Source organism: Trichosurus vulpecula, chromosome 2, assembly GCF_011100635.1.
Source record: "Trichosurus vulpecula isolate mTriVul1 chromosome 2, mTriVul1.pri, whole genome shotgun sequence".
NCBI lineage: Eukaryota > Metazoa > Chordata > Mammalia > Diprotodontia > Phalangeridae > Trichosurus > Trichosurus vulpecula.
In genome coordinates this window covers 211,306,412-211,333,950 of record NC_050574.1, presented here as the reverse complement: position 1 = coordinate 211,333,950, position 27,539 = coordinate 211,306,412, and the positions used below count along the sequence as shown (strand labels likewise).

Genomic DNA, 27,539 nt, shown 5'->3' with positions numbered 1-27,539 from the left:
CAGTTTCTCATCTGTAAAATGAGCTGGAGAAAGAAATAGCAAACCACTCCAGTATCTTTGCTGAGAAAAACCCAAATTCATGAAGAATCAGACACAACTGAACATCAGCGAGGGGAGGAAGTTTAGGGAGAAAGATAATGAGTTCTGTTTTGAACATGCTGAATTTAAGACGCCTACTGGACATCGTACAGGTATAAGAATTAGCTGTGTGCTGAGCCAGTAGTGGGTAGAAATCGCAAAGAGGGAGAGTTTGACTGTAGATGAAGAAAAATTTCCTAACAATTAGAGGTATCCAGAAGTTGACTCAGAAGGAAACGAGTTCCCCTAGCACTGTAGAACTTTAATTCAAGATTAGACAAACATATGTTAGGGAAGCTTTGGAGGAGGTTCCCATTCAGATAATGACCTCTGAATTTCTTTCCAACTCTGAGAAGCTATGGTTCTGTCTGTGCTGGGTCTTGCCACATCTCAGAATTTACTCTGTTAGATGCTGTATTTGTCAGTGGATTTTTCGTTGATGTTTAATTAATTAAAATAACCTTATTTCCTAATGATATTTCTAGTGTCTATTTGATAGCTCTGGGTGTTTGTTCTGGAGCCCATTTGTAGACAAGCAAACAGCCATCAACCAGTAGACAAGCATTTATTAAATACTTACTGTGTGCCAGACGTGTTGCTATGAGTACTACAAAGGAAAGCAAAAGCAGTCCCTGTCCTAAAGGAGTTCGCATTTTAATGGGGTAGATATGCACGCACCATGTACAGGCAAGATTGTCTACAGTAAATTGGAGGGAAAATGCTAACATTAAGGGAGATTGGGAAAGGTTTCTTGTAGAAGGTAAGATTTTAGCTGAGACTTGTAAGAAGCCAGGGAAGCCAGGAGATGGATATGAGGAGGGAGAGAATTCCAGGCATGGAGGACAGCCAGTGAAAATACACAAGAGTTGGGAAATGGAATGTCTTGTATGAGGGACAGCAAGGAGGCTGGTACTTAGTGGTTTTATTGTTAAGAAGGAAGGGTGAAGCATCTAGGATAGAGCACTGGCTCTGGCATCAGAAGGACCTGAGTTCACATCTGGCCTCAGACACTTACTAGCAAGTCATTTAACCCTGACTGCCTAAAAAAGGGGGAGGGTTACTCTCAAATTCGCTGGTATCATCCTATACTAGATTTTAAGCTCCATGATGGCAGAGCCTATATTCATTTTCTTCTTTTTAGTTACTGTCCCCAGACCTAGCACTGTGTCTTATACTTAGTAGGTCTGCTGAATTGAATTTAGTAGAGCCAGTGATACCTTAACCAGGAGTGGGCTGGAGCCAGCTCAGATGGGCTATTGGGAGACAATTGTTAAATTTTCAGCATGAGCATTTTATATACCTCGGAAATCAAATGATACAAATCAGGGCTTGATTTCTTATTTTGTTGATTGTCTAGAGTTACAAAAGTAATGGGAAAGGGGTTGATAATGCAGATTAAGCTTTAAAGTATGTCATGCATATTTTTTTCCCAGAGATCCAGTTATTAAACATGTCCTGCCACATCTATTTCTCTTACTAGACTGAAAGCTCTCTGAAGGCAGGGATTTCTTATTCATTTTTATGTCCCTCTCCCTCCAGCACTTAACACTGAGCCATAAACATATTGTTGATGAATTAGATAAATTCATTTTCTTCCTTTAATATTGTAACTGTGCTTACTCATGCTTCATTTTCTGGCAAAATGGTAATTATAAAATGAATAAACAGAATAATTAATCTATTTCTAAGAAGCAAAACTCTATATTAACAGGTAACCTTATAATTAACAGATTACTTAGTCATCATAGATGACTAAATTTAGGCCTGAGAAATGGAGAGGTTGGATAGACTGTCATAAAGGGTAAAGGCTACAGTGGTAGACTGAACAGGCATTCCCCCACCTGCTGGCGACTGCTGTAGTTACAGCTTAGAGTTCCTTTAAGATTCTGACTGATCCATAGATGGACTATTTCATCTGGAATGATAGAAATGATGGAAATTCCTCCAGGAAAATTCCCCCTGCTCTAAAGTGGTATTACACGCTTAAGCCTTAGCATGCATAAAGGCTTTGATGGTGCATACTAATACTTCAGGCAGCTAGACAGCACAGTGGATAGAATACTGGACCTGGAGACAAGAAGACCCATCTTTCTGAGTTTAAATCCAGCCTTAGGCACTGACTAGCTGTGTGACCCTGGGCAGGTCATGGAACCCTATTTGCCTCATTTCCTCATCTGTCAAATGAGGTGGAGAAGGAAATGGCAAATTACTCTAATGTCTTAGTCAAGAAAAAACCTGTCACAAAGAGTCAGGTATGACTGAACAACAACTAATAGCTCACATTAATAGAGGACTTTGTAAACTTTAAGCACTACATTTGTATGTGTTTTATTTTCCTCAAATCATGATTATTCTGACTTTGCAGGATGAATGAATGAAACATTCCCCCCACCCCATAACAATTCTATAAGGTAGACAAGGTATTATTATCTCTATTTTACAGATGAGGAAACTGAGGCCAAGAGACTGAGTTTTTGCTGACACTAGTAAATATCAGAGCCAGGACTTCAATCTAGATCTTCCTTACCCAGTGCTTTGCAGCAGTCAGCTTTAGATTAAATTCTTCTACTTGTTAATTTTTGCATCTAGAAAAGGTGGTTCGTGCTAGACCAAAAGTAGGTTCTTTTCATATTCTGGATTATGGTATAGGCAAATGACTTCTGTGCCGGGAGTCAAAGGATTCAGTTTGCACCATGGTTACATAGCTGGCTACCTATGTGACCTCGGGCAAGTCATTTTTCCTCGTGTGTAAAAGGAAACTGATAAATTTATTGATCTAGAGCTAAAAAGCACCACTAAGACCACCATGTCCAACCTCCTTTGTACATGTGAGAACCCTGAGGCAGGTTAAAGACTTGTCCAAGGACACATAAGTAACTTCCAAGGCCAATTTTTTATTGTTATTGTCTAATCATTTTTCAGTTTTGTCTGACTCTTCCTGACCCCGTTTGGGGTTTTCTTGACAGAGATACTGAAGTAGTTGCCATTTCCATCTACGGTTCATGTTACATATGAGGAAACTGAGGCAAACAGGGTTAAGTGACTTGCCAGGGACACACAGCTAGTAAATGTCTAAGGCTGAATTTTGAACTCAAGTCTTCCTGACTCCAGGTCGGGCACTCTAAATACTGTGTCACCTAGCTGCCCCTAAGATCAATTAGTTAGCAACTATTTATTTTGTGTTTTATTCTGAAATTGGACACAAAAGAACAAAAATATTTCCATATGCAAAAGAAAATGTAAAAAGAGGACTGAATATTAATCCATGAATCTCTTCCACATAGCTTGGGTTGGCTTTTTTGTTGTTATGTTTTGTAAGTACTCAATAAATTCAACACATTACTTTTTTTTGAGCGGGGAACCATCAAGAAATATTTGCACCCCACCCCAAATTACCAGTGATATTCACCAAAACACAAGATATCTCCCTAGTTTCCAGACTTGTCATTCCAATGCCCAGGACACAACCTCATCATTCTTTGGGGAAACTACCCTAATCTCCACTTCTTCAGAGTTAGCATTGAGTGAAGTCAAGAGACATTTCACTACTTTCCTAAAGTAAAGTAGCAAGGAAGGGGTCAACAAATGTGTAAAGAAAGCAAATTTTACAGTATGTTTATCAAAATGATTACCATAGTTCAGATATTCTTTTATGTATACATTTGAAATCCGCTAAAACTAGGTCATAACACTTTAGCCTTGCCAAGAAAACCCCAAAGGGTCACAAAGAGTTAGACATGACTGAAAATGACTAAACAAGAATTATTTATCATTAGTTTTCAGTTTCTCTAATATAATGTGATCATTGAGAGGGTGTGAGTCATAGTATGTAGGATGCCTTCTTAGCTAGGAGTTTGGGTTCAAATTCTGCCTCAGATACTTTCTAGTTGTGTTTAGGGAGACAAAAAGTTTTTTTTTTCTTTAGCCAGAATACAGCATGAAAGGCAAATTGTTTTTATTTATTGCTGGTAGTTATATATAATAAGAGAGGAATATGAACCAGGAAAGCAAAGGATTGTGAACCTGTCTTTTTTGTTTTTCTTCTTGCTCAAGTTGATTTGCTCATCAGTGAGATGGGGTCTTGGGAGTAAAATGGGCTAAAAAGTCTGCACATAGCTCCAAGTATTATTTTTTGATGGTCCCCAAATTGGGTTGGGGGCCATAGTTGAATGGGGGTTTAAAGGAAATTTCTAACTCTGTAGTAGTTGTCTGAACTACCAATCACGGATTTCAAAGTAGTACCAGACACAGGAAATTTTTTTAAAAATAGACTTAATCTTAGCCTAAAGGACTCTAGCTGGATGTCCTTAGCTAAGTGTCATGTCTCATAGCCTCATCTATGGCCCTGCTCAGGAACATGTGTCTAGTCACACCTGAGTAGATGGGAACAAAGGATCAGTAGACGGCCCTGAAGAGCTTAAGCCCAGGAGATGGGAATGGAGAACAAATTTGGTAACTAGAAATGCTCAACTAAAACAACATGCCCCCCAGGGAAGAAGAAAGATATGATCAGCCTATAAATGCATCATCCAGCAGAGAAAATTCATCCACCTAAGAGCAGCACAATGATATCTCCAAAGGCCATTGGCAGGCCTACACCATAGAAAATGAGAATGGCCTTGATCACTCAGGTTCCCATTATGTGCCTATGTGCCTCTTGATGCATGGCCCCTTTGTGTGTACTTGGTCATGTGTGTTCTTTATACATGTATGCCCTCTTCTACTGGTAGTATGGTAGTCTGTAGTACAGGGCATTCCATTTGTGCATAAAGGAGATCTTTTTGTCAATTTATTTGCTAATGCTGTTTGATGAAATGTCTTTTTTTTTAATTAATATGTTTTTTGCCTAACTAGCAGAAGTAAAACACAGTAGTGGGGTTCTTTGAGCTATGGCTTTTGAGTGGGTGTTGATCCATAAAAGGTCTTAAATTTGGGTTAGCTTTTCTGGAGACCCGGAAACAAGAGGAGGCACCACTGGCACTACATGTGCGATCATGGCCAAATCACGTAATTGTTAAGAGTGACACTTTCCTCATCTGTAAAATGGAGTTAATATTCAGTCAGTCCTCAATATTCACACATTTAACTTTTGGGACTTCAAACATTCAAGTGATTTTATCACTAACCTCATTTTCACTTTCCCATTGGCAAAAGTGCACATTTGTGGCCATGTGCAGTAGAGAAAAAAATGAGAGGTGGTATGCCTGCAAGTTTGTGGAAAGGCTGGTATCCTACTAGGAGCTTCACTGGTCTTGTTCATGCTACTGTGGCAGAGTAAAGCACTTCATGTATTTGTTGCATATTTTCATTGTCTGCCTTTACAATTCAAGTTTTGTGTTGTGATTATGTCCCCAAAGCAGAGTGCATTGAGTTCTAAGCCCAAATATACCATGTCAGTGATGTGGCTTAGAGAGAAAATAAAGATGTTAGATAAACTTCATGCCAAAATGTCTGCAGCCACTGTTGGTCTCTAGCTTGGTGTTAGTGAATCAGTGATTCCTTATATCTGCAGAAAGGAAGTATTTGTAAAAAGTGTTTGTGGAATCTGCTCCAGAAAGTCCTTAAAGTAACCTCTCAAGTGTGAGATGAGGGACTGAAAAAATGAAAAAGTAGCTGAGTGTGTGGGTAGATGAGATGGTGGTCACCCTGGCCCCCTGTCTTGCTGACTGGGGTCTGGGGAAGCTGGCAATTCACTCCAGGGCATGTGCTTTTCATCAGGGAACAGTTCAACCTTGGAGCCAAAAGGGAGATTAGAGATGGCAGGTTGCCACTTTCCCTTTTTGACCTCGGGGTTCTTCTGAGATTGCTACCCCTCTCCCCTCTGCTCCCTCACCAGTCCAGTGTTGCCTTTCTTTTCCCCTGCATTTTATGGTTTATTTTATGGTTACTGTGTTAGGAAAAGGACATATTATGCCTGGGAGTATACAAACCTAGACAAACCCAGGAACTACATGAACATAATTACAAAACACTTTTTATACAAATAAAGTCAGATTTAAATAATTAGAGAAATGTTAATTGTTCATGGATGGGCAGAGCCAATATAACAAAAATGACAATTCTTCCTAAATTAATATACTTAATTCAATGATATCCCAACTAAATTACCAAAATGCTGTTTTATTGAGATGGGAAAATAATAACAAAATTCATTTAGAAGAACAAAAGCTCAAGAATATCAAAAGAATTAATGAAAAAAAAGTAAAGGAAGGTGGTTTAGCAGTATCAGATATTAAACTGTATTATAAGATGGTAATTATCTAAACTATCTGGTACTGCCTAAGAAATAGAAAGGTAGATCAGTGGAACAAAGTAGACATACAATACACAGTAATAAATGATTATAGTACTTTGGGTTTAACAGATATAAAGATTTAAGCTTTTGGCATAAGAACTCACTACTTGGTAAAAATTGTTGCGGAAACTAGAAAGCAGTATAGCAGAAACCAAGTATAGACCAATGTCTTGTACCATTTATCAAGATAAGATTAAAACGGATACATGACCTAGATATAAAGGGAGATATCATAAGTAAGTCAAAAGAACATTGAACATATTACCAATCAAACTCATGAATAGAAGAATTTATGAATAAACAAGAAGTAGAGAGCACTGTGAGGTATAAAATAATTAATTTTGATAACATTAAATTAAAAAGATTTTGTACAAATAAACCCAATGTAGCCAAGATTGTAAGGAGCGTAGAAAATTGTAGGGAAGGAAATTTTATAGACACTTTCTCAGATAAACATCTCATATCTCAAATACATAAAGAATTTTGTCAAATTTATAAGAATATGAATTATTCCCCAATTGAGAAATGAACAAAGGATATGAACAAGCAATTTTTGGATGAAAAAAAAATCAAAGCTATATATAGTCACTGAAAAAATGCTTTAAATCATTATTGATTAGAGAAATGCAAATGAAAATATTTTTGATACATCATCTCACACCTATCAGGTTGGCTAAAAGGATAGAAAGGGAAAATGACAAATGTTGAAGGGGATGCGGAAAATTTGGTACACTAATGCACTGCTGGTGGAACTGTGAACTTATCTAACCATTTTAGAGAGCAATCTGGAATCATGCTCAAAGAGTTGTAAAACTCTCCCTTTGACATGACAATACCACTCTTAGGACTATTTCACAAGGTGATGAGGGAAAAAGGAAAAGAACCTATGTGTTCTAAAGTATTTATAGCATCTTCCTTTGTGGTGGCAAAGAACTGGAAATTGAGGGGATGCCCATCAATTGGGGAATGGCTGAACAAGTTGTGGTATATGATTGTTATGGGATACTACTGTGCTGTAAGAAATGATGAGCAGGTTGCTTTTAGGAAAACGTGGAGAGACTTGCATGAAATAATGAAGAGTGAAATGAACAGAACCAAAAAAACGTTGTATACTGTAGCAGCAATATTGTTCAAAGAACAACTGAATAACTGAGCTATTCTGAGTATTATATATATTCAAATCAACTACAAAGGACTTATGAAGGAAGATGCTATTCATCTCCAGAGAAAGAACTAATAAATAGAAGTATGCATAGTATGGTTTTACAAGTATATATATCTGTGCGTATGTATGTATATGCACACATACAGAAATATACATGTGTATATATATATATATGTATATATGAAAATAAATGGTAGCCTTCTCTAGCGTGGGGTGGGGAGAGAGGGAGGGAAACAATCTGGAACTTAAAATGTAACAAAAAAAATTAAACTTTTTTAAAAAAAAGAAATATGTATATTATCCGAATTAATGTTTTGTTATAAAGAATTGTATGCAGAAAAGTATATTTTCCGCAATATAGAAAAGATTATAGTTTGTAATGGTTGTGGGAACCCAACTCACTATTTCCCATAGGTTCAATGTATCAACATTAGCAATTTTTACTTTTGTGCCATTTTCTAGGAACATTACCCCCATGAAAATCAAGGATTGACTGTACACATACTACCTGTCAAGGTTATTATAAGGAAAACACTTTGTAAACTTTAAAGCCTATGTAAATAAAATCATAGATTAGAGTTGGAAGGGAGTTTTATTGCCATAAAAGTGTTAAGTAATACATCTTGCATTTTTATTTTATCCAGGAGGGACGGTGGGAAGTTAAAAACTGTGAAGAAAAAATTCCATACATTTGTAAAAAAACGGGACACATCCTTTCTGAAACTAAATCAGGCTGTCATGAAGTAAGTCTGTTTAACATTATAAATTATGCATAAGCACCTTTAGACATAGTTATTTGAAATTATTATCCTTTTTTTACAAGAGGAACTAATTATTTGAGTGTGTGATTTTAAAAAAACAATATACAAATTAATCAGAAAGTCATGAAAGATTTACAACTTTTTGAAGGCTCTCTTTATGGATCATTGCCCTGTCGACACTTGTGACCTAAATTTCCGTTTCTTTCTAGATCAGAAGCCTAAATGATATTCTTTTCCCATCTGTACAAATAATAAGTGTTACATGATGCCTCATCTCACACATGGTTTTCATAGTTCAAGTGAGATGGCAGAGGGAAAAGGAGGCATTCCTTTGATCAGGGGAGGAAGCCCCTATACCTACACTCTTACATTCCTTTCACTTACAGCAAACACAAATAGGGTGAGGGGACTATCAATCAATGCGTTTGGGTAGAATAAAGCAATAAAAGGCCAGAAATTTTTATAATTGTTTATATTATATTATTTTTATTATTTATTATATATTTTATTATGTTAAAATTATAATTTTATAATTATATTTATGGTCTACTGGTAAATGGAAGACAAAAAAATTATATGGCTTTTAAATGAAAATAAGATAGAAAAGTTATAGCTATTATAATAATTGAAGTATGTTTTAGATACTGAGTTAAAACTACCAGGGACACTAGGCATGCTATGATGGCTGCGGGGAGGGGAACCTTGGAATCAGGAAGACCTGAGTTCAAGTGTGACCTCAAATGGATGTTAGCTGTGACCATGAGCAAGCAAGTCACTTAATCTCTTAGTGTCTCAGACAGCTTTCTAAGCCTCTAAGTTAGAGATAAGTTGTCAAGCGGTATTGGGGGAAGAGGGACAGTTTCCTCACTGAGTAGTAATCCCTATATTGATGAAATTAATTTTTCCCCTATAGCGCTTTTGGGGGTTTGAATGATATATGATTGTTGCCACATTTTCATCATTAATGAAAAGCATATACCACATACGACTTATGTGGCGCCATGCCAAGGGTACTAGCAGATTGAATCAACTTGCCTCTTCACTGTCCCTGGATAGACACACTGACTGACCCACAACAAATAAACTTTCAACATCTTGATTTCTTTTCCTTTTCTTTTTTCTCAAATTGTCTCAGCTCTTAGCTTTTGTTTTTATTTGGACTAAGAGATAGATAGATAGATAGATAGATAGATAGATAGATAGATAGATAGATAGATAGATAGATAGATGATAGATATGTGTACATATATACATATGTGTGTATACATGCATATATATAAACATGTAGAAATATGTGATTTCATCAGCATAAAAATGATGAAATAAATTTCATTAGCACATAAAAATAAATTTCCTGTGAGGAAGAATTCACCTACCAGTATAAGTCAGTACCTTGTCTTCAATGTTTGGTCTTAGACAGTATTATTATTATTAATAATAATAATATTAATAACAATAACTTAGCATTTACATAGTACTTTACCTCATTTAATATCTTCCTCATTTAATCTTCACAACAACTCTAATAGGTATGTATTATTATTATCCACATTTTACAGATAGGGAAATGGAGGCAGACAGAGGCTAAGTAACTTGACCAGATTCAAGTTGACCAGCCAGGAAGTATCTGAGGCAGGATTTGAACTCTGGTCTTCCTGACTCAAGGTCTAGCACTACCTAGCCCCCAACCCACACACACTATACACACACACACACATGCGCGCGCGCACACACATGCACGTACACATACATACATACGTGTATATATACACACATATATGGAAAAATATGTGAATATAGATAGCTATAGATAAAGATATACATAGATTATATCTATACACACCCACACACACATATATATATATACACATACACACATACACACATATGGAGAATTTAAGTTAGAATTGTTTTATAACGTCCCATCTTTATTCATATCCTTTTGGTACATATTCTTTAACTTATGTAACAACACCTGATATAGCTAGCTCTTCAGGAATGTCGATATTTCAAGATTTGAGCTCAATGGTTAGAGCTAACAAATCCAATTTCAAAAATCAGATTTTGGAATCCTATGGATATAGATTTCTTTACCTTCATTAAATGTTGTCAAATACAGGTTTTCTTCCTAATAGATACGTTTGACCTATTTTGCTCCTTTTGCCAAGTCTACCTGTAACTGTTTTTAGCTCATGGTACCAATATAGTCATGTTCAAGGGCTGGACATATCTACAAGTCAGTCTGTTTCTCTCTATTCCATGGCCACAGATTATGTCCCAAAACCTGCTCAGCCATTTTCCAACCATATATCATTTGTTCTCTTAGATTGCTAGGTTTTTTTTCATACAAACTTAAAATAAATTTTCCTACAATTTCTACAAATTTTTGGTCTCTCCCAAGGGTAGAAAGTATGCTTATCATTTATGTTTTGGAACTTTTTATGCCATTATATTAAAAGAGATCATAGATTTAGAACTGGAAGGGCCTTTAGAGGCCAGGTATCCAACCCGCTAACTTTACAGATGGCCTAGCAAGATGCTAAGGAACTTTCCCAGTCACACAAGTAGTAAACAATGAATAGAAGTTGAAAAAACGTTCTGCTGCCCCATTCTAACCTCCCTGCAAAGATTCACACCTGTGAGCTTTGCTTAGGTTGTACTTCAAAATCTGCCTTTTCTCTTCCCATACGTATACCAGAATACACACACACACACACACACACACACACACACACACACACGCACTCACGCATATGTGTGCACACACATATGCACATACACTTATGAATCTTGCATATATGTGGATATTTGAATTCAGAATTCTTGAGCTATCTGACATTTAAAAAGGTTCAAGAGACATAGATTCTGGATAATTTAACCATTTTACTAATAAAGCCAACAGGTTATTTATAAAAAGATGGTCATTTGGCAATCTCTCCCAACCCAAAGACAATCATGGTAAGCAGGACTCACAGTTTATATACCCTTCAAAACAGTAGGTGGTCCATTGAACTGCAATCAAATCTAATTGGAACTGGTTAATGTGATTGGAGATGGTCTATATTGAAATGAAGGGCTGATTATCACTTGGATAGGGAAAGTATCTCTATACCAGAACACCCACAGCTTTGGGCTATCAATTCAAAGAATGTATACCCCACCCAAGCCTGAGCAGAACACCACAGGTTATAACAGAGCGGGGCCTTGAACCACAAAGTGAGTCCAATTTCATCATCAATAATGTCCTTAAGAACTGAACATAAAAGTCAGGACTTTGTAAGGGCTATGAATCTCCCCAAGATATTGGTAATTAATAATCACTTCTGACAGCTAGAGATTATCTTTTTGTTGTTCAGTCGTTTCAGTCATGTCTGACTCTTTGTGACCCCATTTGGGGTTTTCTTGGCAAAGATACCTGGAGTGGTTTGCCCTTTCCTTCTCCAGCTCATTTTACTCATGAGGAACCTGAGGCAGAGGTTAAGTGACTTGCCCAGGGTCACTGTAGTAGCAATTTAGATTTACTTCTACCTTCTATGTGGAGAGTTTCATATACTTTGCGATACAGAACTACATAGGCATTTTGACAATTATCATCCACCTTGTTATTAGTGCCTTACTGTTACAGTCACACAACTAGTTAAGTGTCTGAGGTCACATTTGAACTCAAGTCTAACTGACTCTAGATCCAGCCCTCTATCTTCTGGGCCACCTAGCTGCCCCAGAAATTATCTAGTTCAACTCATTCTATAGATAAAGAAACTGAGTCCCAGAGAGATGAAATAACACTATATATTTCTGGATCAAAATCACAAATTTAAAAGCAAGTGTGTTTATATTTGTTTAATTCTGTTTCTTTCCACTATGTACTCAATGGACTAGGAGAAAGATGTATATTATTTTGCAGCTGTGGATAAGCAATAACAAATATCGCACTGAAGAAAACACTTGAAATGTTTGAAAACATCTGGGTGTTTGACCTTCTGCAGGCACATCCTAAAAATTAACATAGCTTGAATCTCCATGTGAAAAGGCAGTTATATGTATACATGTACACAGGTCGTTTCGCCAATAGCTGGTACATACAGATCTTCAGGAATGGAAACATTGCAGGATCCAGATCTTTCAGTTGTTGGAATTTTTTTTTCCTACCCCAGACTGCTCAGAAACTCAAACCAGGCATTGTGTCTTATTTTTTTTCTTCTACTCCAGTTGTTTACATTCTAGTCATAACAGACAATACAGATTTCTCCCTTTTGTGCACTAATTATTGTTTCAGAGAACAATCTGGTTTTTTTTTCCCTGCTCTAGTTGTATGATACCTACATTTTACCTGACATTAATCTAATAGTATACAGCTGTTGGCTGATTAGCACTAAGCACTTCAGCAACCCAATCACTGCCTACTGAGGAATGATAGACCTCCTCAAATTTTTTGTTTCATTTTTTTTCCCATTCTGAAAGGAGAGAGCATATCTACGATAGCAGAATTCGAATTTGCATGGCAACTATTGCTGTTTGACAATTTTGCTCCTCAACTTCTTTCCCCTCAGACCAGCTTTGTCAGCGTTTGTAGATTCAGTGCTCTAATGTTGTAATATATTTGACAAACTTTTTATTCTGAACATAATTTGAATATTTCCCATCCTTGTAACCATTTGTTTGAATGTAATCCCTTTTCCAGAAACTTTACTGAATCAATTCAGAAAATCACTCTGATGATTCAGGTTAAAAAAATTATTTTTCCTCTATGCCACTTTTGGTATGGCATGGAGAGTTGTTTGTACATTTTTGTTATTATTTAAATGCACTTAGTAATCACTTACCTATATGGCACAATGCAAAGAACTCTAGCAGATATGATCAGACTGCCTCTTCACTTTCCCTGGGTAGACATTGGCTCCTAACTGATAGGCTTTCATCATTTTTATTTCTTTTCCATTTCCCTTTTATCAAATTGACTCAGCTCTTGAGTTTTGTTTTTATTTAGCTAAGCATGCTATCAGTTCTTCTCATCTAAAAATGGCAAAGGAAGAGGGAATACTTGGTCAAAAAGGTCAAATTGTCAAAATTCCTTCGCCTGCCCATCTAAACCCAAATGGGGTCTTTAACTTTCCTTACCCAGTTCACCCCTTCTTCTTTAAGCCTACATTGTGTGAAGGATCTGGGGCTGTGAGAGAATGGGATGGGGGGTGGGGAGGAAGTCAGGGGAGTCGGGAGCAGGAAATGTAGAGCCATGAAAAGAGTAAGTAGTCAGGTAAATGGATGAGCGAGCTTCTGTAATCCATGACTCACTTAATGATAATGTTCCAAACTGAAATAACTTATTTCTAAAGTTGGGTTTTCTCTAATTTACTGCAAGACAAAGACACTAGCCAAGAATTATACTATAAATTGTGTTACATATGATCTGATAAAAAGCAATAAGTAATGGCAGAGTGCAAAAAGAAGAGGGTTTAAAGACTGGCAAGCACAGAAAAGAGAATTTATTCAATTGAAGAAAATTCCCCAAACCTCAGCTGAAAAAGAAAACAGCAATGAGTGTATTTCACCTACGCTGGACTGTTAAAGAGGAGGGTCACATTTTAGGTTTTGTGTCATGTCAACTCAAAGCCGTCAATTTTGATTAGGTGGGAGAGCAAAGTTCACCTTTCTTTTACAAAGGGACCGCTATTTTGGTTCTCCCTCCAACCTTTTTGCATCCAATAGACAGTCAAGGGAATAAGAGGACTACTGGTTTCTAGTCCCTGTTTTGCCATTAACTAGTTTGACAGATTTCCTCAGTTACTTGGGCTTTAGTTTCTTCTCCTGTAATATGGGGAATAATCCTTTTCATCTCACATATTTATTTGGAGGGAAAAAATAGCAAGAGATCACAGACTAAAAGAGAACTGTGAAAAATAAAGAGCCCTATTATAGAGGCATCTGTCCCTTCCCCCTCCATTACCTTGCATGGAGCTGAAATTCTCTGTGGGAATCACTTGTAGACTATTCTTTAAGTCTGAAGAAAAGATGTAAAAAGACATTATTCCAGTCTCTTGGGCAGGGAAGGGGGGATGGTAAGGGGAGCAGGGAAGGAGGGGAGAAATAAATGAATATTACCACTCACTGGTGGAATTATGTGGAAATGCATGGATTCCGATAGGGCTGCTATGCCATCTCTTAACCTTTTCCAAGGTAGGAAACAAACAAACAAAAAAAGCAACCCAAGGATCAGGTTTGATCTGATTTCCATTTTTGTGGTGTTTTATTTATTGTTGGGGGTTTGGGGAGGGTGGAGGTAGGGGTGACTTCCTCCATTTTCATTTGCTTTAGGCAAGTTCAAGATAGTGCCTCGAATAACTATAATATTGATGACAGTGAATCAATAGAGGAAGAACCAAATGATATTAGATTGTTCTGGATATGGACACAAAACCTCGGAGACAAATTGCAAATGGGTATGTATGTATAGAAAAGGAAGTCATAAGAGGTCATGAATGAGCTGAGTTGAGAAGGGATCTTGCTCGATAACCAATTCAGTGTTGTTTCCCTGATTTTATATTTCCTTTTTTAAGGGATGGGAAAGACATGGTGGATTTTGTTACAAAATTGATACAATCCGTCGAAGTTTTGAACATGCGTCCAGTGGCTATTACTGTCCTCCTTCACTTGTAACAGTTACCAACAGGTAGAATAATATTTTTTTAACAGAAACACAACTGCGACACCAAGCAAGGAAGAGAGAGAGAGAGAGAGAGAGAGAGAGAGAGAGAGAGAGAGAGAGAGAGAGAGGGAGAGAGGCCTTTGCTACAGCAAGAGATCAGCTCCAGCTGTTCAAGCTGCTCCAGCTGCTTTATGATCCACTCTTGATGAAAAACAAATGCTTGTTTTGCACCACAGTATCAGTTTCTTGGGCTGAGATTAGCTGAAATCATAAAAAGGTTATTCCCAAATTGATTTTATAGTAACAAATGCTAATGCAAATATTTTAATATTTCAGTCTCTTAACATTCTATAAAGATTTATTAGGTATTTTACAGAGCTTTAATATTATTCTTTCCAACACTGCTAATAAATTCAGCTGAATTTTGGATTTCATTACCTAATTACTTGCTTATGTAAAACAAATATGCAATTTAAAAATTATTCTCCATTAAGTATAACACTTTCCTCGATTCTAATCATACTTTTTAAAAATTGTTGGAATAGCAAAAGGAAATGATAACTAATATGGAAATGTTCAAATGCCTCCCAATCACCTCTTAAGCATCTACAGTAACTTACTTCTAGTCTTTCCTGGGAAAAGTATCTTCCTGACATTGAAGGAAAAAGGGTGCCCCCTTTGTGCTTCCGGTGTAACTCCTAACAATGAGAACATTTTAATATATGACAGATAGTATTAAGAGCATGATAGCTGTAGACATAATTGTCACTTTCCTAAATGCTTAAAGGAAGCAGTGATTAGGGTAAAGGGGAAGGGCTTGAAAGACTGAACACTAAATGCTTTGATAGGGAGCACCACTAGAATGGGGCCAATGCAAAATCATGGCACCATTCCAGCCTTTGACATCAGGCAACATAGCAACCCATGCTGATTTTGTCCCTCAGAATCTACTTGCTTATTATATAGCTAGCAATTGCATAAGTTGTGAAAAAACTTCCTATGCTATAATTAGTTAAATTTAAAAATTAATTTAATTTTTTCAATTAAGAACAAGTGATTTTCTTTCCTCCCACATCCTCTTTTCCCTCCCCATACCCATTGAAAAAGAAAAAAGATAAACAGAATCCCAGTAACAGACATGTACAGTCAAGCAAAACAAATTCCAGCATTGGCCAAGTCCAAAAAATATGCCTATTTCATTCTTCCCACATGGTCTTAAACTAGTCAAGGAACCTGACCTACGAAGTTACTCTTTTAGTAATTACACTTTGATTCTCTTCTCCTAGAAGTGGAAAATGAATCCTATTTTTTAAAAAAAGCTCTTTTCTTTGACCAAAAAGAAGGTACCATGAACACTTAAACAGTCATAAAACATCCTCTATAAATGAAACACTATATCAAGCATTATGGGAGACAAAAATAAAATTAAAAACATAGTCCCTGCTCTGATAAGGCTTACTACCTCACTGGGGAGACAAGACCTATGTATACAATGGCCACATTTTTGTACCAAATGCAGCTCAGTCATATGAAGACAATTGAAGGACAGGGACTGGACCTGTGATTATATTTATAGAGAACTCCCAGGTGAGGAAGCTCCCTCCACCAATGCAGGTCAGCAGCACCTTCCCTAGTTAGATAAATGGCATGATGGAGAAAGCATTGTACCTAGAGTCAGGAAGACCTGAGTTCACATCTGGTCTCACATACTGCAGACTGCCTCTAGAATCAATATTCTGATCATCCCCATTAAATAATTCTTGAGCAGAATTGTGGATTTAGACGGCCAGGTGGTGAAGAGGATAGAGCACTGGGCCAGGAGTTTTGGGAAGACCTTAGTTGTTTTGGGAAGACCTTAGTTCAATTTGACCTCAGATACTTACTAGCTGTATGAACCTGGGCAAATCACTTGATTTCTGTATAACTCAGTTTCCTTATCTTCTATTTTTTTATTTTTTGGAGTGGGGGAGGCAGGGCAATTGGGGTTAAGTGACTTGCCCAAGGTCACACAGCTAGTAAATGTGTCAAGTGTTTGAGGTCGGATTTGAACTCAGGTCCTCCTGACTCCAGGGCCGGTGCTCTACTCCCTGAGCCACCTAGCTGCCCCGGTTTCCTTATCTTCTAAAGGTGGATAATAATCACACCTGCTTAGGGCTGTTGTGAGCATAAAATGAGGTCACATTGGTAAGGCACTTTGCAAATTCTAAAATACCCCACAAATAAATGCCAATTGTCATTATGATTAGTTTTAGAGTTGTCTAAGGCAGCTTACCCAAGGTCACACAACCAGTGTAGGATAGATTAAATGCAGTGCCTGGATGACATATTTCAGAAGCATTCTGGTGGAGCTGAAAGTCTTCATTCTCTAAAATCCAAGTAGCAACACCATGAAGATGTCATTAAATATCAGGACAGGGATAGAGATAGACTTGTGATTTCTTTGATCTAGAGAACTCTCAGAGGAGAAAACTCCCTCTATCAGTACAGTTTGGCATCTTCCCTGCAACTTGTATGAACTGTTTCTCTTTTGGGTAGGAACCCTGAGGATCTTCCCCTCCCAGTTTGATTCTTTTTTTTTTTGAGTTTTTGATTAAAGGGGCCATCCCTTGGTTAACTTCTTAAAGAGGCCTATTCATAGAATGGGTCTTACCTCACTCAAAATGAGAACCTGAAAAGACCTCAGCTCAAAAGGGCCAGGGTCTCCCATTGCATCCTGGGCCATCACTTGGGTGAATATCAGGCCACTGGACCCAGATGTCTCTAGAGGAGAAAATGAGGCTGATGACCTTGCACAGCCCTCCCTCACTCAAATAAAAGTCAACTGCAAATCATGTCATCATTTCCCTGATGCCATGGTCCTCTTTGAGAACGAAGGACAAACACAAGCCTTAGAAAATTTTTTAGGGCAGTTACATGGCGCCATAGTGCACAGAGTGCCAGACCTGAAGTCAGGAAGTCTCATCTTTCTGAGTTCAAATCTGGCCTCAGACACTTACTAGCTATGTAACCCTGAGCAAGTCACTTAATCCTTTTTGCATCAGTTTCCTTCTCTGTAAAATGAGCTGGAGAAGGAAATGGCAAACCATGCCAGTATCTTTGCCAAGAAAATCCCAAATGGGGTCACAAAGAGTCAGACATGACCAAAAACAACTGAAAAGTTAGGGCACAGAGAGGTTAAGTGACACAGCCACATAGCCTGTATGTGTCAGCCAGTATGAACCCAGGTCTTCCTGGCCCCACCACACCATTTTAGCATGTTGATACCTTCAAAATCTGCCAAAAGGGTGTTAGGTAAGTAGACCAAAATTTCTTAATTTTGTGCTCAATTTTCTTGAGAGTTTGTTTCTTAAGGGCCAGCCAGCTCTAGGCCAAATTTTGTTTATCTAGTCTATGCCTCTCATTTTACAGATGAGGAAATTGTGGCCCAGTGGGGTGAACTTTCTGAGTGTCATCAGTGAATCAGTGGCAGTGGCACACTCAGAACCCAGGTTCTCCTGACTCCTAGCACAACTTCTTTCCATCATATCCAGCTGCCTCTAGGTCTAAAACAAGGACATGTGGCAGCAGAATTGAAATACCACTAGGTCTTTGAGTCTTACATTTTTAATAGCAACTTTTTATTGAGAAAAGTTAGAGAGAAATGAAGGTCCTACTCAGCGGTTCTGCAGAACTAGACAGCTCCCTCTGTGACTTTGAGCAAGTTCATCTCTCAGGACCTGCTTCGTCCTCTGTAAAGTGATGAGTCTTGTCTAGATGCCCTTTAAGGTCTCTTTTGACACTGAACTCCTGTGATTCTGAGGAGCTGTCCACCAGTGCTTTTGACAATCATTTTTACCTATTACAGATTTCCTGAGTGAGGTACACTCACTCCTGTCTCTCACCAGCATACCCTGGCTCAGTTACTAATGGATTTTCCACCCTTCTGCACAAGTGAGTGGCAGGCTGGATGGGCACAATTAGAACCACCTGCTCCAAATTACTTAGTTCTTTTGTTATCTGGACAACTCTTGGTCCTGGTTTTTTTTTTTCTTTAACCCTTTGTTCAAGAAAAGAAGGGAAGGAAGATGGAGTTGTAATCCTGAGTAACAGAATTGCTCCTTTATGCAAACTAGTGACAGACATCTTTCAGGCTTTGATGTTCGGCTTGTAGAGAGGCCGCAAAGGCAGGAGTACTCATGTGAGTTCTAAGGTTGCCATGGCTGATTATCACACTGCACATACAGCTACATATTGAATCAGTCTGCCATGAAATACTGGGCAGCCGAAAATCCACATGACATTTGATTCTCGGCAGCTTTTTAGCAACAGATAGAAATGATCTTGTAACACATCAGTTAATCTTAGCTTTATATTTGATTTCTTTGTCCAGTCATTTTTTTTCCTTCCCCACACACCCATTTCAGGTTATTTCCTCTAATAGCACACTTCTCTTCTAATGCCATATCAAATATAACAACCACAGCTTCAGAGATCCACTAGATTCAGAGGTCAGTAGTCAGTAAACATGTATTCAATGCTAGGAACTTGTGCTAAGTCTGGGAACACAGATATTTAATTCAGTTCCATTGAATAAACACTTATTAAGGGCCTACTGTGTACAAGGAAGCATGTTTGGTTCTGGAGATATAAAGTAAAAGATGCAATAGTCCTTCCTTTTAACAGCTAACATTTTACAAGGGAGAATAAAACATGTATAAGGATGGATAAATAAATAGATGATGGATAAACAATAAGTAGATAGCTAAGTAAATAAAAACTATCTTTATACAGTGCTTTAAAGTCTGCAAAACATTTTACAAATATTGTCTCATTTTATCATCTAAATAACCCTGGCTGTTAGGTGCTATTATTATTCCCATGTTACAGATGAGGAAACTGAAACACAGAAATGTTAAGTCACTTTCCCAGGGTCATAAAGCTAATAAGTGTCTCAGGACAGATTTGAACTCAGTTCTTCCAGATTCCAAGTCCAGAGCTCTGTCTACTTCACCACCTAGCACTAGTAACTGGAGTTATCAGAAAGAGCTTTATGAGATATAACACAGCCTCTGTTTCAAGAAGCTTACAGTTTATTGGGGGGAGGAGAGGACATATACACAAATAATGAGGGATATAAGGGAGAATGGGATAAGTACCAAGGATTAGACCAAATAAAAGGAGAATTAGAGGAAGTTGAGGTCTTTTTTATCTGCAATAATCAAGTAAAATGTCACAGAGGAGGTGGCACCTCAGTTGGATCTTGAAACAAAAGAAATTCAACAAAGGGAAATAGATGAGAATACTCTTCTCCCTTGAGGCATGGGAAATAACAGATAACACAGACACGGCAGGGAACAGAATAAGATTGGAGGAGGAGGTTAGTGCAGTTTGATTGGAATGGAGAGGATGAAATGAGGAGCAATATGAGATAAAACTTGAAAGGCAAGTTGAAGCCAGATCATTGTGAGGCTTTGAATGACAAATTCAGTAGACCAGGGGGAACTACTAAAGGCTCTTGAGTAAGAGGAGAAACAGGAAGAAATTGTTATTTTAGAAAGATTATTGATCAGTGTTAGGAAGGGTGGATTAGGAAGTAGGTAGACTAGTTAAAGAGGAAAACCAGTTAGGAGACTGACAGTAGTCCAGGTAAGAAGAAAGGAAGCTGGAACTAGAGGAAATACATTAGAAGGTCAGAAGTGTAAAAGTGTGAGCTAGTTGATAAGTTCCTTATGAAACTGCATGGATGTCTTTAAACAGTACCTGCACCTTCTCTTTTCATCAGCATGGTGACTGTTTTTGATGTCAAACTTTTATTCTTGTTCCAACATCTCCTATAGAATTTTAGGCTCTGGGATTGTTCTTCTCTTTTCTCTGAACCCTTTGAAATCTACCCTCCCAAAATCTAGAGGGATATTCAGATTATGTCTGGCTTTCCTCTCCTCTCCTGAATCCCAAGATAGAGTGGCCAGTTTATAATTTCCACTTACACAGACAACTTCCTCTTTGTGGCTCAGCATCAGGTTCAAAATAGAAGTTCCCCTTATCATTTCCTTCACCTTTAAAAAAAAGGAAATTATTATTATGGCAAGTTAAAACTATATCCAGGAGTTCTAATTCTGTGTATGTGAGTTTGTGTATGTGCGCGTGCATGCATGTGTGTGTGAGAGAGAGAAAGAAAGAAAGATGAAAGAGAAAGGAAGAAAGAGAGAGTGAAGGACGGAGGAAGGAAGGAAGAAAGAAAGAAAAATAGAAAAAGAAAGAAAGAAGGAAGGAAGGAAGGAAAGAAAGAAAGAAAGGAAGGAAGGAAGGAAGGAAAGAAAGAAAGAAGAAAAGAAAATTCTGAATAGTTTGTCAATCTTCATTTACTAAGAGTGATCTTCATAGAGGGGGTAATTGAAGCTAGGGAAATAAAAGGAAAAGTAGAAAAAGAGAAGAAAGATAAGGATAAGATTATTGGAGGCTATCCAGATTTAATGGGTGGGAGAAGAGGATGAGCAGCCAAAAAAGAAGATCAAATACTAAGAAAAATAGGAGAATTATGTGTGCAGTGTTACAGAAGCCAAGGTGCAAGAACATATTGAAAAGATAGTGATAGTGTCACATGCTGCAGAAGTATGAGAACTGAAAGGCCATTGGTTTGGGTGATAAGAAGGACATTAGAGATCTTAGAAAGAGCAGTTTCAATGGTGTGGTAGGAATGGAAGACAAATTACAAAGGCTTTGTAAGAAACTGGGTGATGAGGAAATGAAGCAGTGAGTAGAGCTTACTCTTTTAGCAGTGAGAAGAAGAGATAAACTTTTGGGGCTATCAAGATTAAGGTGATGTTTTTAAGGAGAAGGAGACTTGAATATGTTTGTAGATTGAGGGGAAGGAGTTCATTGGTGAAAAGGGATGATTGACAGAAAAAGGTCATGAAGGAAATGAGATGTAAATCTATGATACAGGGTGTTACCCTTGGTAAGCAGCAGGATTATTTGTTCCTCTAAAGCAAATGGAAGGAGCAAAGGATGAATTAAGGAGTAGAGGAGGCAAGCTGAGCAATTTAATGTTGCATGGTCTCAGTCCTTACAGTAATGTAAAGGAAAGAACAATTTCTACGGGTTAAGGTGATAAAGAATGGCGTTGGAAGCTTGAGGAGAAGGGAGAGTATTTAGAAGAGCCAATATGTGGGGGGGGGGGGGGGAGTGATAGAGATGAATAAAAGGATTGCTAATCAATAGCGTGAGTCTAGAGAAGGTTAAACACACAAATTACTATTGAATCCAGGTGGCACTATTTTCCAATTTACCGAAGGTTGAGGATTGACAGGGAAGGAACAGTGGGAGTACAGAGGAGGCAAGGATTCCAGGGCAGGAAGAAGGAATTATTGAAATGATAGACCTGGGGTCACAACTTTGTAAGGAGGGAAGTAAAGCAGAATAGGATTGATGGAGTGGGGGAATGAGAAGAAATTATTTGTTTGGGTCTCCTTGAAAATGAAAAAGAAAAGCAACCTCCATTGTTTGTCCAATAGAGAGTAGAAAGGGGACAGTATGTAGGGGTTCAGTAATAAAGGAGCCTCAAAAATAGGTCCCAGCCTGCCATTTGATTTGAGAGAAGTCCAAAAGAAATCACTCAGCTCAGAGATCACATCATACTGATTGTGGATCAGTTTTATCTTCCCACATAAAGGACAACTCTTCAAAAGAAAAAAAAATAACAAAATAAATTAATTCTCTGGCAGTTGCTTAGCCCATTGCCCAGAACACTGCGATGTGTGTTACGATTGATGATTTGGGGAGAGTTCCTTTAATATGTTTAACCTCTTCCTCTTTCCATACTAGTATCTTTTTAGTTCATAGAAGAAAAAAAATATTTCACCGCAAGGTAGTTGAGCAATATTCATTCCATGGATCAGAAATACTTTGGTTTATTTTGGACACTGCGCAGTCGATAATCCAAGTAATAAAGTGCTTCTTTGCATGATGCTGGGCTTTAGGAAGCACAGAATGTCCTTAAAGTTATTTTTAAAAGCAGAATAACATGCAGGTCTTTTCAAGAGACATCAGTGCCTTCAGACTTCTTTTTTTTAATGAGAAACTGAAAATAATTCACTCTAGGCAACAACTTTAAATTTCAAAATGATGACAACTCAAAGTGCATTTTCCTTGAATACTTTCCCTGCAAAGGAAACCTCATTTTCTGACCTTAGAGTTTATTGGATCAATGCATACTTCCCTGATTGAGCCCCAGAATTCCTTCCCAAGAAAAACTGCCTATGTAAATAAACAAGGGCCAAATTTCTATCCCTTAGATTTTGTAGATAAAATGAAAATCCATCATCTTATTGTTCTCCTTAGAGGAAAAAGATGTAGTTCAAAATAATAGTATACATAGCAACAGAGAAGGTACAGGTGGTAATTTTTGATCTTTAGGGCTTGACGAAACATTTCAGACAGCACTTTGAATGGACTAAAACAAAATGGTCAGCTCTATAAAATCTCATATCAATAATTATAGAAACTGAAGAGTCTCTTTTAAGGTCGTATAATTTGTTTCCTTAAATCAACATTTTCATAACTTCTTTGGTCATAATTCAATAGCAGATATAGAGAGGAATATGATAAAATATTCGTTCCTTTTTTACTTCATCAATTAGAATATCTAGAGCTAATTTTCTTAGAATATATATCTAGAAGAGACTTGTTTACTCTATTTTATTTCATTAATAGGGCCGTCTTTTTTAATCTGGAATAAGAAAGCTGGAGGACTAGTTTGATTTGAATGTTTTAAGATTTAATTTATGGTTTTATATCCAATTACTCTATTCTTTCCTATATAAAATGGGTCATTGCTCATTTTAAAAAGCCAAAGGCTTTTATAGAAGAAAAAATGCTGGACTTGGAGTCAGAAAACCTGAGTTCCGGCTGAGACCTTAACTAGTTGGGTAGACTTGGTCAACATAAGGCGGTAAGTTCAGGATTTGGACAAAGGTTTCAAACCCTACCTCTACCGTTTACTTGCTGTGTGACCTTGTGCAAGTCACTTAATCTCTCATTTTTTTCATCTATAAGAAAGAGGACTGGACAACCCCTAAAGTCTTTGATCTTATGACAAATCATTTCTCTGTTTTGAGCCTCAGTTTCCTCATCTGTAGAAAGAGAGCTGGACCAGATGATTTCCAATATCTCTTCCACTAATACAATTCTATGTCTTTTCTGGATAATAATAAATAGAACTGAAACATGCACCAGAGGACAAAAGTAAAATGAGTTTTTTTTTAAATCATGAATAATATTGCAATAGCTGATGGATACTGTTATTACAGTAGCTTAGTTCTTAAATAATTTGATTGGCAGCCAGGAAATGGAGTTAGTAAAGGGTTAGGGACTAAGCCTGTAATTTCACTGGTATAGGGAACTTCCGGAAAAGGAAACTCCCTCTACCAAGGCAAGTTAGTACCTTCTCTGCAGCTGATAGTCCTCAAGAGTTGTCTCAGGCAGTAAGAAGTTAAGTCACTTGCCCGGGTCATAAAGGCTCACTCTGCTTTATCAGAGGCAAGGCTTGAACTTGGGAATCTGAGGCTAGTCCTCTCTGTAGACACGTTGCTTCTGATCCATAAATAATGCCATTAAAATGATAGCCCTTTAATTTGGGCTTTGGGGAGGTAGCATGGTGCAGTGGATTGAATTTTCCCTCTGAACTTGAAGTCAAGGGACCTGGGTTCAAATCCCAGCTCTGCTGTTTAATATCTGTACGGTATGAACTTGTGCAAGCTACTTCACTCTCTAGGCCTCAGTTTCTTCACCTGTTAAAAAAAAGAAGAGGGCAGGCCTTATACTAGTTGCGCTCTAAGGTCCTTTCCAGTTCTAGAGTCATGAACCTATGGACTCTGAGCCATGCCATGGACTGGCTGTACAGTCTTAGTTCACTCCCCAGTTCAGTCTCTGAATTGGGGACAGTCATGCTTATCTGTCTCAAAAGGAAAATAGGCATTGAGCCTTCTCCTTTTGAAAGAAGAAACTGATGAAAATGAAGGGAGATCACAATAAGGCATAACACATTCAGTCAAGTTTTACATCCTTGTGAAACAACTTGTCTAATGTGCTACCACTAATACCCAAATAAATAATTTTCTCGTATCAAAAATAATCTCTTAGGACTCAGTAACTAAAACAGCTGCAGAACACACTCACCAAACGCAAATGAAAATCAGTTTCCTCTGCAAGGGGAAGACCCACTGGTGCATAAGGTCATGAAGTGCTGTTAATTAGCTGGCATTACCAAAATATTCAGGGGAAAACCTGAGGAAACCACATTTTGCCCTATTCCCTTTCCCTTCTCCCCAAGATTGACTTCGTTTTGTGAGCAATCGCTTTGTTTCTCTGAAACAGACAAGGATTAAAAAGTCACAGCATCTAGATGTTTTTAAAATAATAGATAAAAAGCCTTGTTGAGTTGTATTGTCAGGTTTTCTGGGTAGTTTTATAACACTTCAGCTTTTCAGTGACTGTGCAGCTCTGGCAGGGGGATCCCCATTGATCTAGAGTGTATGTGCAAGTAAAACTGAGCTATGTAGAGACTTCATAACTAAGTGCCCAAGTTTGATAATGTTTCCTGTTTAGTCCCTTCTACCTATGGGAGGCAGCATGATTATAGTGAATGGAGGGAAAGTCTTGGTGTGAGGAAGACCTGGGTTCAACTCCTACTTCTGGCATATGCCGGCTATGTGATCATGAACAAGCCCCTTAACCTCTCAATGTTCCAAATAACTCTCCAAAAGAGTAAGTCACAAGTGAGTTGTAAGTCTGGAGCAGTGGAAGGGGTTTACATACCAGGAGTTCCCTATAATGGTAAAATCACAGGTCTGGACCCAGAACAAACAGAAAATACCATGAATAGAACTGACTGAATTCTTGTTACTGCAAACTACTGTAAAAATCTTCATATTCTAGTATGTGGGTTCACAAAATATATATGGATTTATTAAAATTTAGGCAGAAGCACATATACATACATGGTAGATAAAGTCAACTCTCAATCTGTATTAGGGAAGGGAACATATCTGAAGCAATTTCAAAACCAAAAACCATGCACTCAGCTAACTGGTAAACACTTTAGTAGGGCAACGTGCTTAGATTAATCCCCAGGGTTATCTATATTTTTGTATAAATGGCCATTGACTCTATATGCATTTTTTTAAGCAAAGAATGTTATACACACTACACTTTGCCCTACATGAGGAAAGTGTCTTACTGTCAACATATTGGAATTGCCAGTATGTGTTTATTCAGGGGAGAATAATACCCCTCCTTTCTCCTCCCCACCCCTCCTTCCCCATTCTCAACCCAGGCATTGTGGCTCTGTGTGTGGCCCACGCTTGTGGAGGGACCACAATGCCTTAAGGGATTCTGCCACTGGCAGAGTAACCTCCATCACTGCCCCTACCTTCCCCCAAAAGGGGCCTGGCTAGAATCATTACAATACTAGCAGGAAGGATTGGAGCCGAATCAGTATAGACCAGATTCTTTTTTCTCTGATGCATTTCTGGGAATCAGACCGACATTTTAGCATTTATTAGTCATGTTTGGGGTTTTCAGCTTTTTTTTTCCCATTCTATATTTTAAGTGTTTCACCAGAATTGCCTACTCTGGTACCATTCTGTGCACCTCATTATGTTTTAATGCCATTTTTTTTATTGCTGAGAAACTTAATATAATCATTTCCCATTTCCCCTATTAAGGTTTGAACAGGCTTTTATTACCAGTTTGATCAGTAGTGTGGTAAAAACGGAGGACAGTTATTTTTGGATAGCTCTTCAAGACCAAAATGTTACAGGAGAATATACTTGGAAAACAGCAGGGCTAAAGGATGAGCCAGTGCAATATACAAACTGGAACAAATATCAACCAAGTGAGTAAAATACCCTGCAACATATACTTGAATTCTTCACACTAACTCCAGCTTCTTTTGCTCTTTTAGCCCAATTTTTCCCACGCATCAAGCTGTTGCCTTTGTCTCTTCCTTAAAATCTCTTTATGTCTCAGTCCACTCACTAACCACCAGTCTTTGCCAAGGGACAGGTAGGTAGGCTACCATCTTTACAGATATTTTGGGATCAATTCATTCATTTAACAACTATTTATTGAAAACTTTCCATGTTCAAGGTGCTCTGGAGACACTGGGAGATGCAGAGATGAATCCAAACTATTTTCTTTTCTTCATGGAGCTTGGGCTGATACTATACCTACATGAATATAGTGAAGGGGAAATAAGATATGTACACATATTGCTCATTATCATTCAAGGCAATCTGTACCTAAGGCCATGAGTTGTATAAAGAAAGTATCATGAGAATTCAGAAGAGTGAAAAACAGCTTCCTTTTTTAAAAAAAAAATTATTTTTAGTTTTCAACATACACTTCTGTAAAATTTTGAGTCCTAAATTTTCTCCCCCTCCTTCCCTTCTCCCCTCCCCAAGATGGCATGCAATCTGATAGAGGCTATACATACATATACATCCATATTAAACATATTTTCACATTAGTCATGTTGTAAAGAAGAATTAAAACTAATGGAGAAACCACAAGAAAGAAGAAACAAGAAAAAAGAGAGCAAATAGTCTGCTTCAATCTGCA

General features: G+C 37.8%; 1 protein-coding gene across 3 annotated transcripts in view; it reads left to right on the top strand.

Moving 5' to 3' along the window:
* The window catches only part of PLA2R1 (phospholipase A2 receptor 1), a 164,296-nt gene that overhangs the window by 76,164 nt on the left and 60,593 nt on the right, over positions 1 to 27,539 (top strand). For all 3 annotated transcript variants that reach the window (XM_036744379.1, XM_036744380.1, XM_036744381.1), the window contains exons 9-11: positions 8,183 to 8,281; positions 14,854 to 14,966; positions 26,645 to 26,814. In XM_036744379.1, the coding sequence (XP_036600274.1) occupies positions 8,183 to 8,281; positions 14,854 to 14,966; positions 26,645 to 26,814 (382 nt within the window). The remainder of the gene's footprint in view (positions 1 to 8,182; positions 8,282 to 14,853; positions 14,967 to 26,644; positions 26,815 to 27,539) is intronic.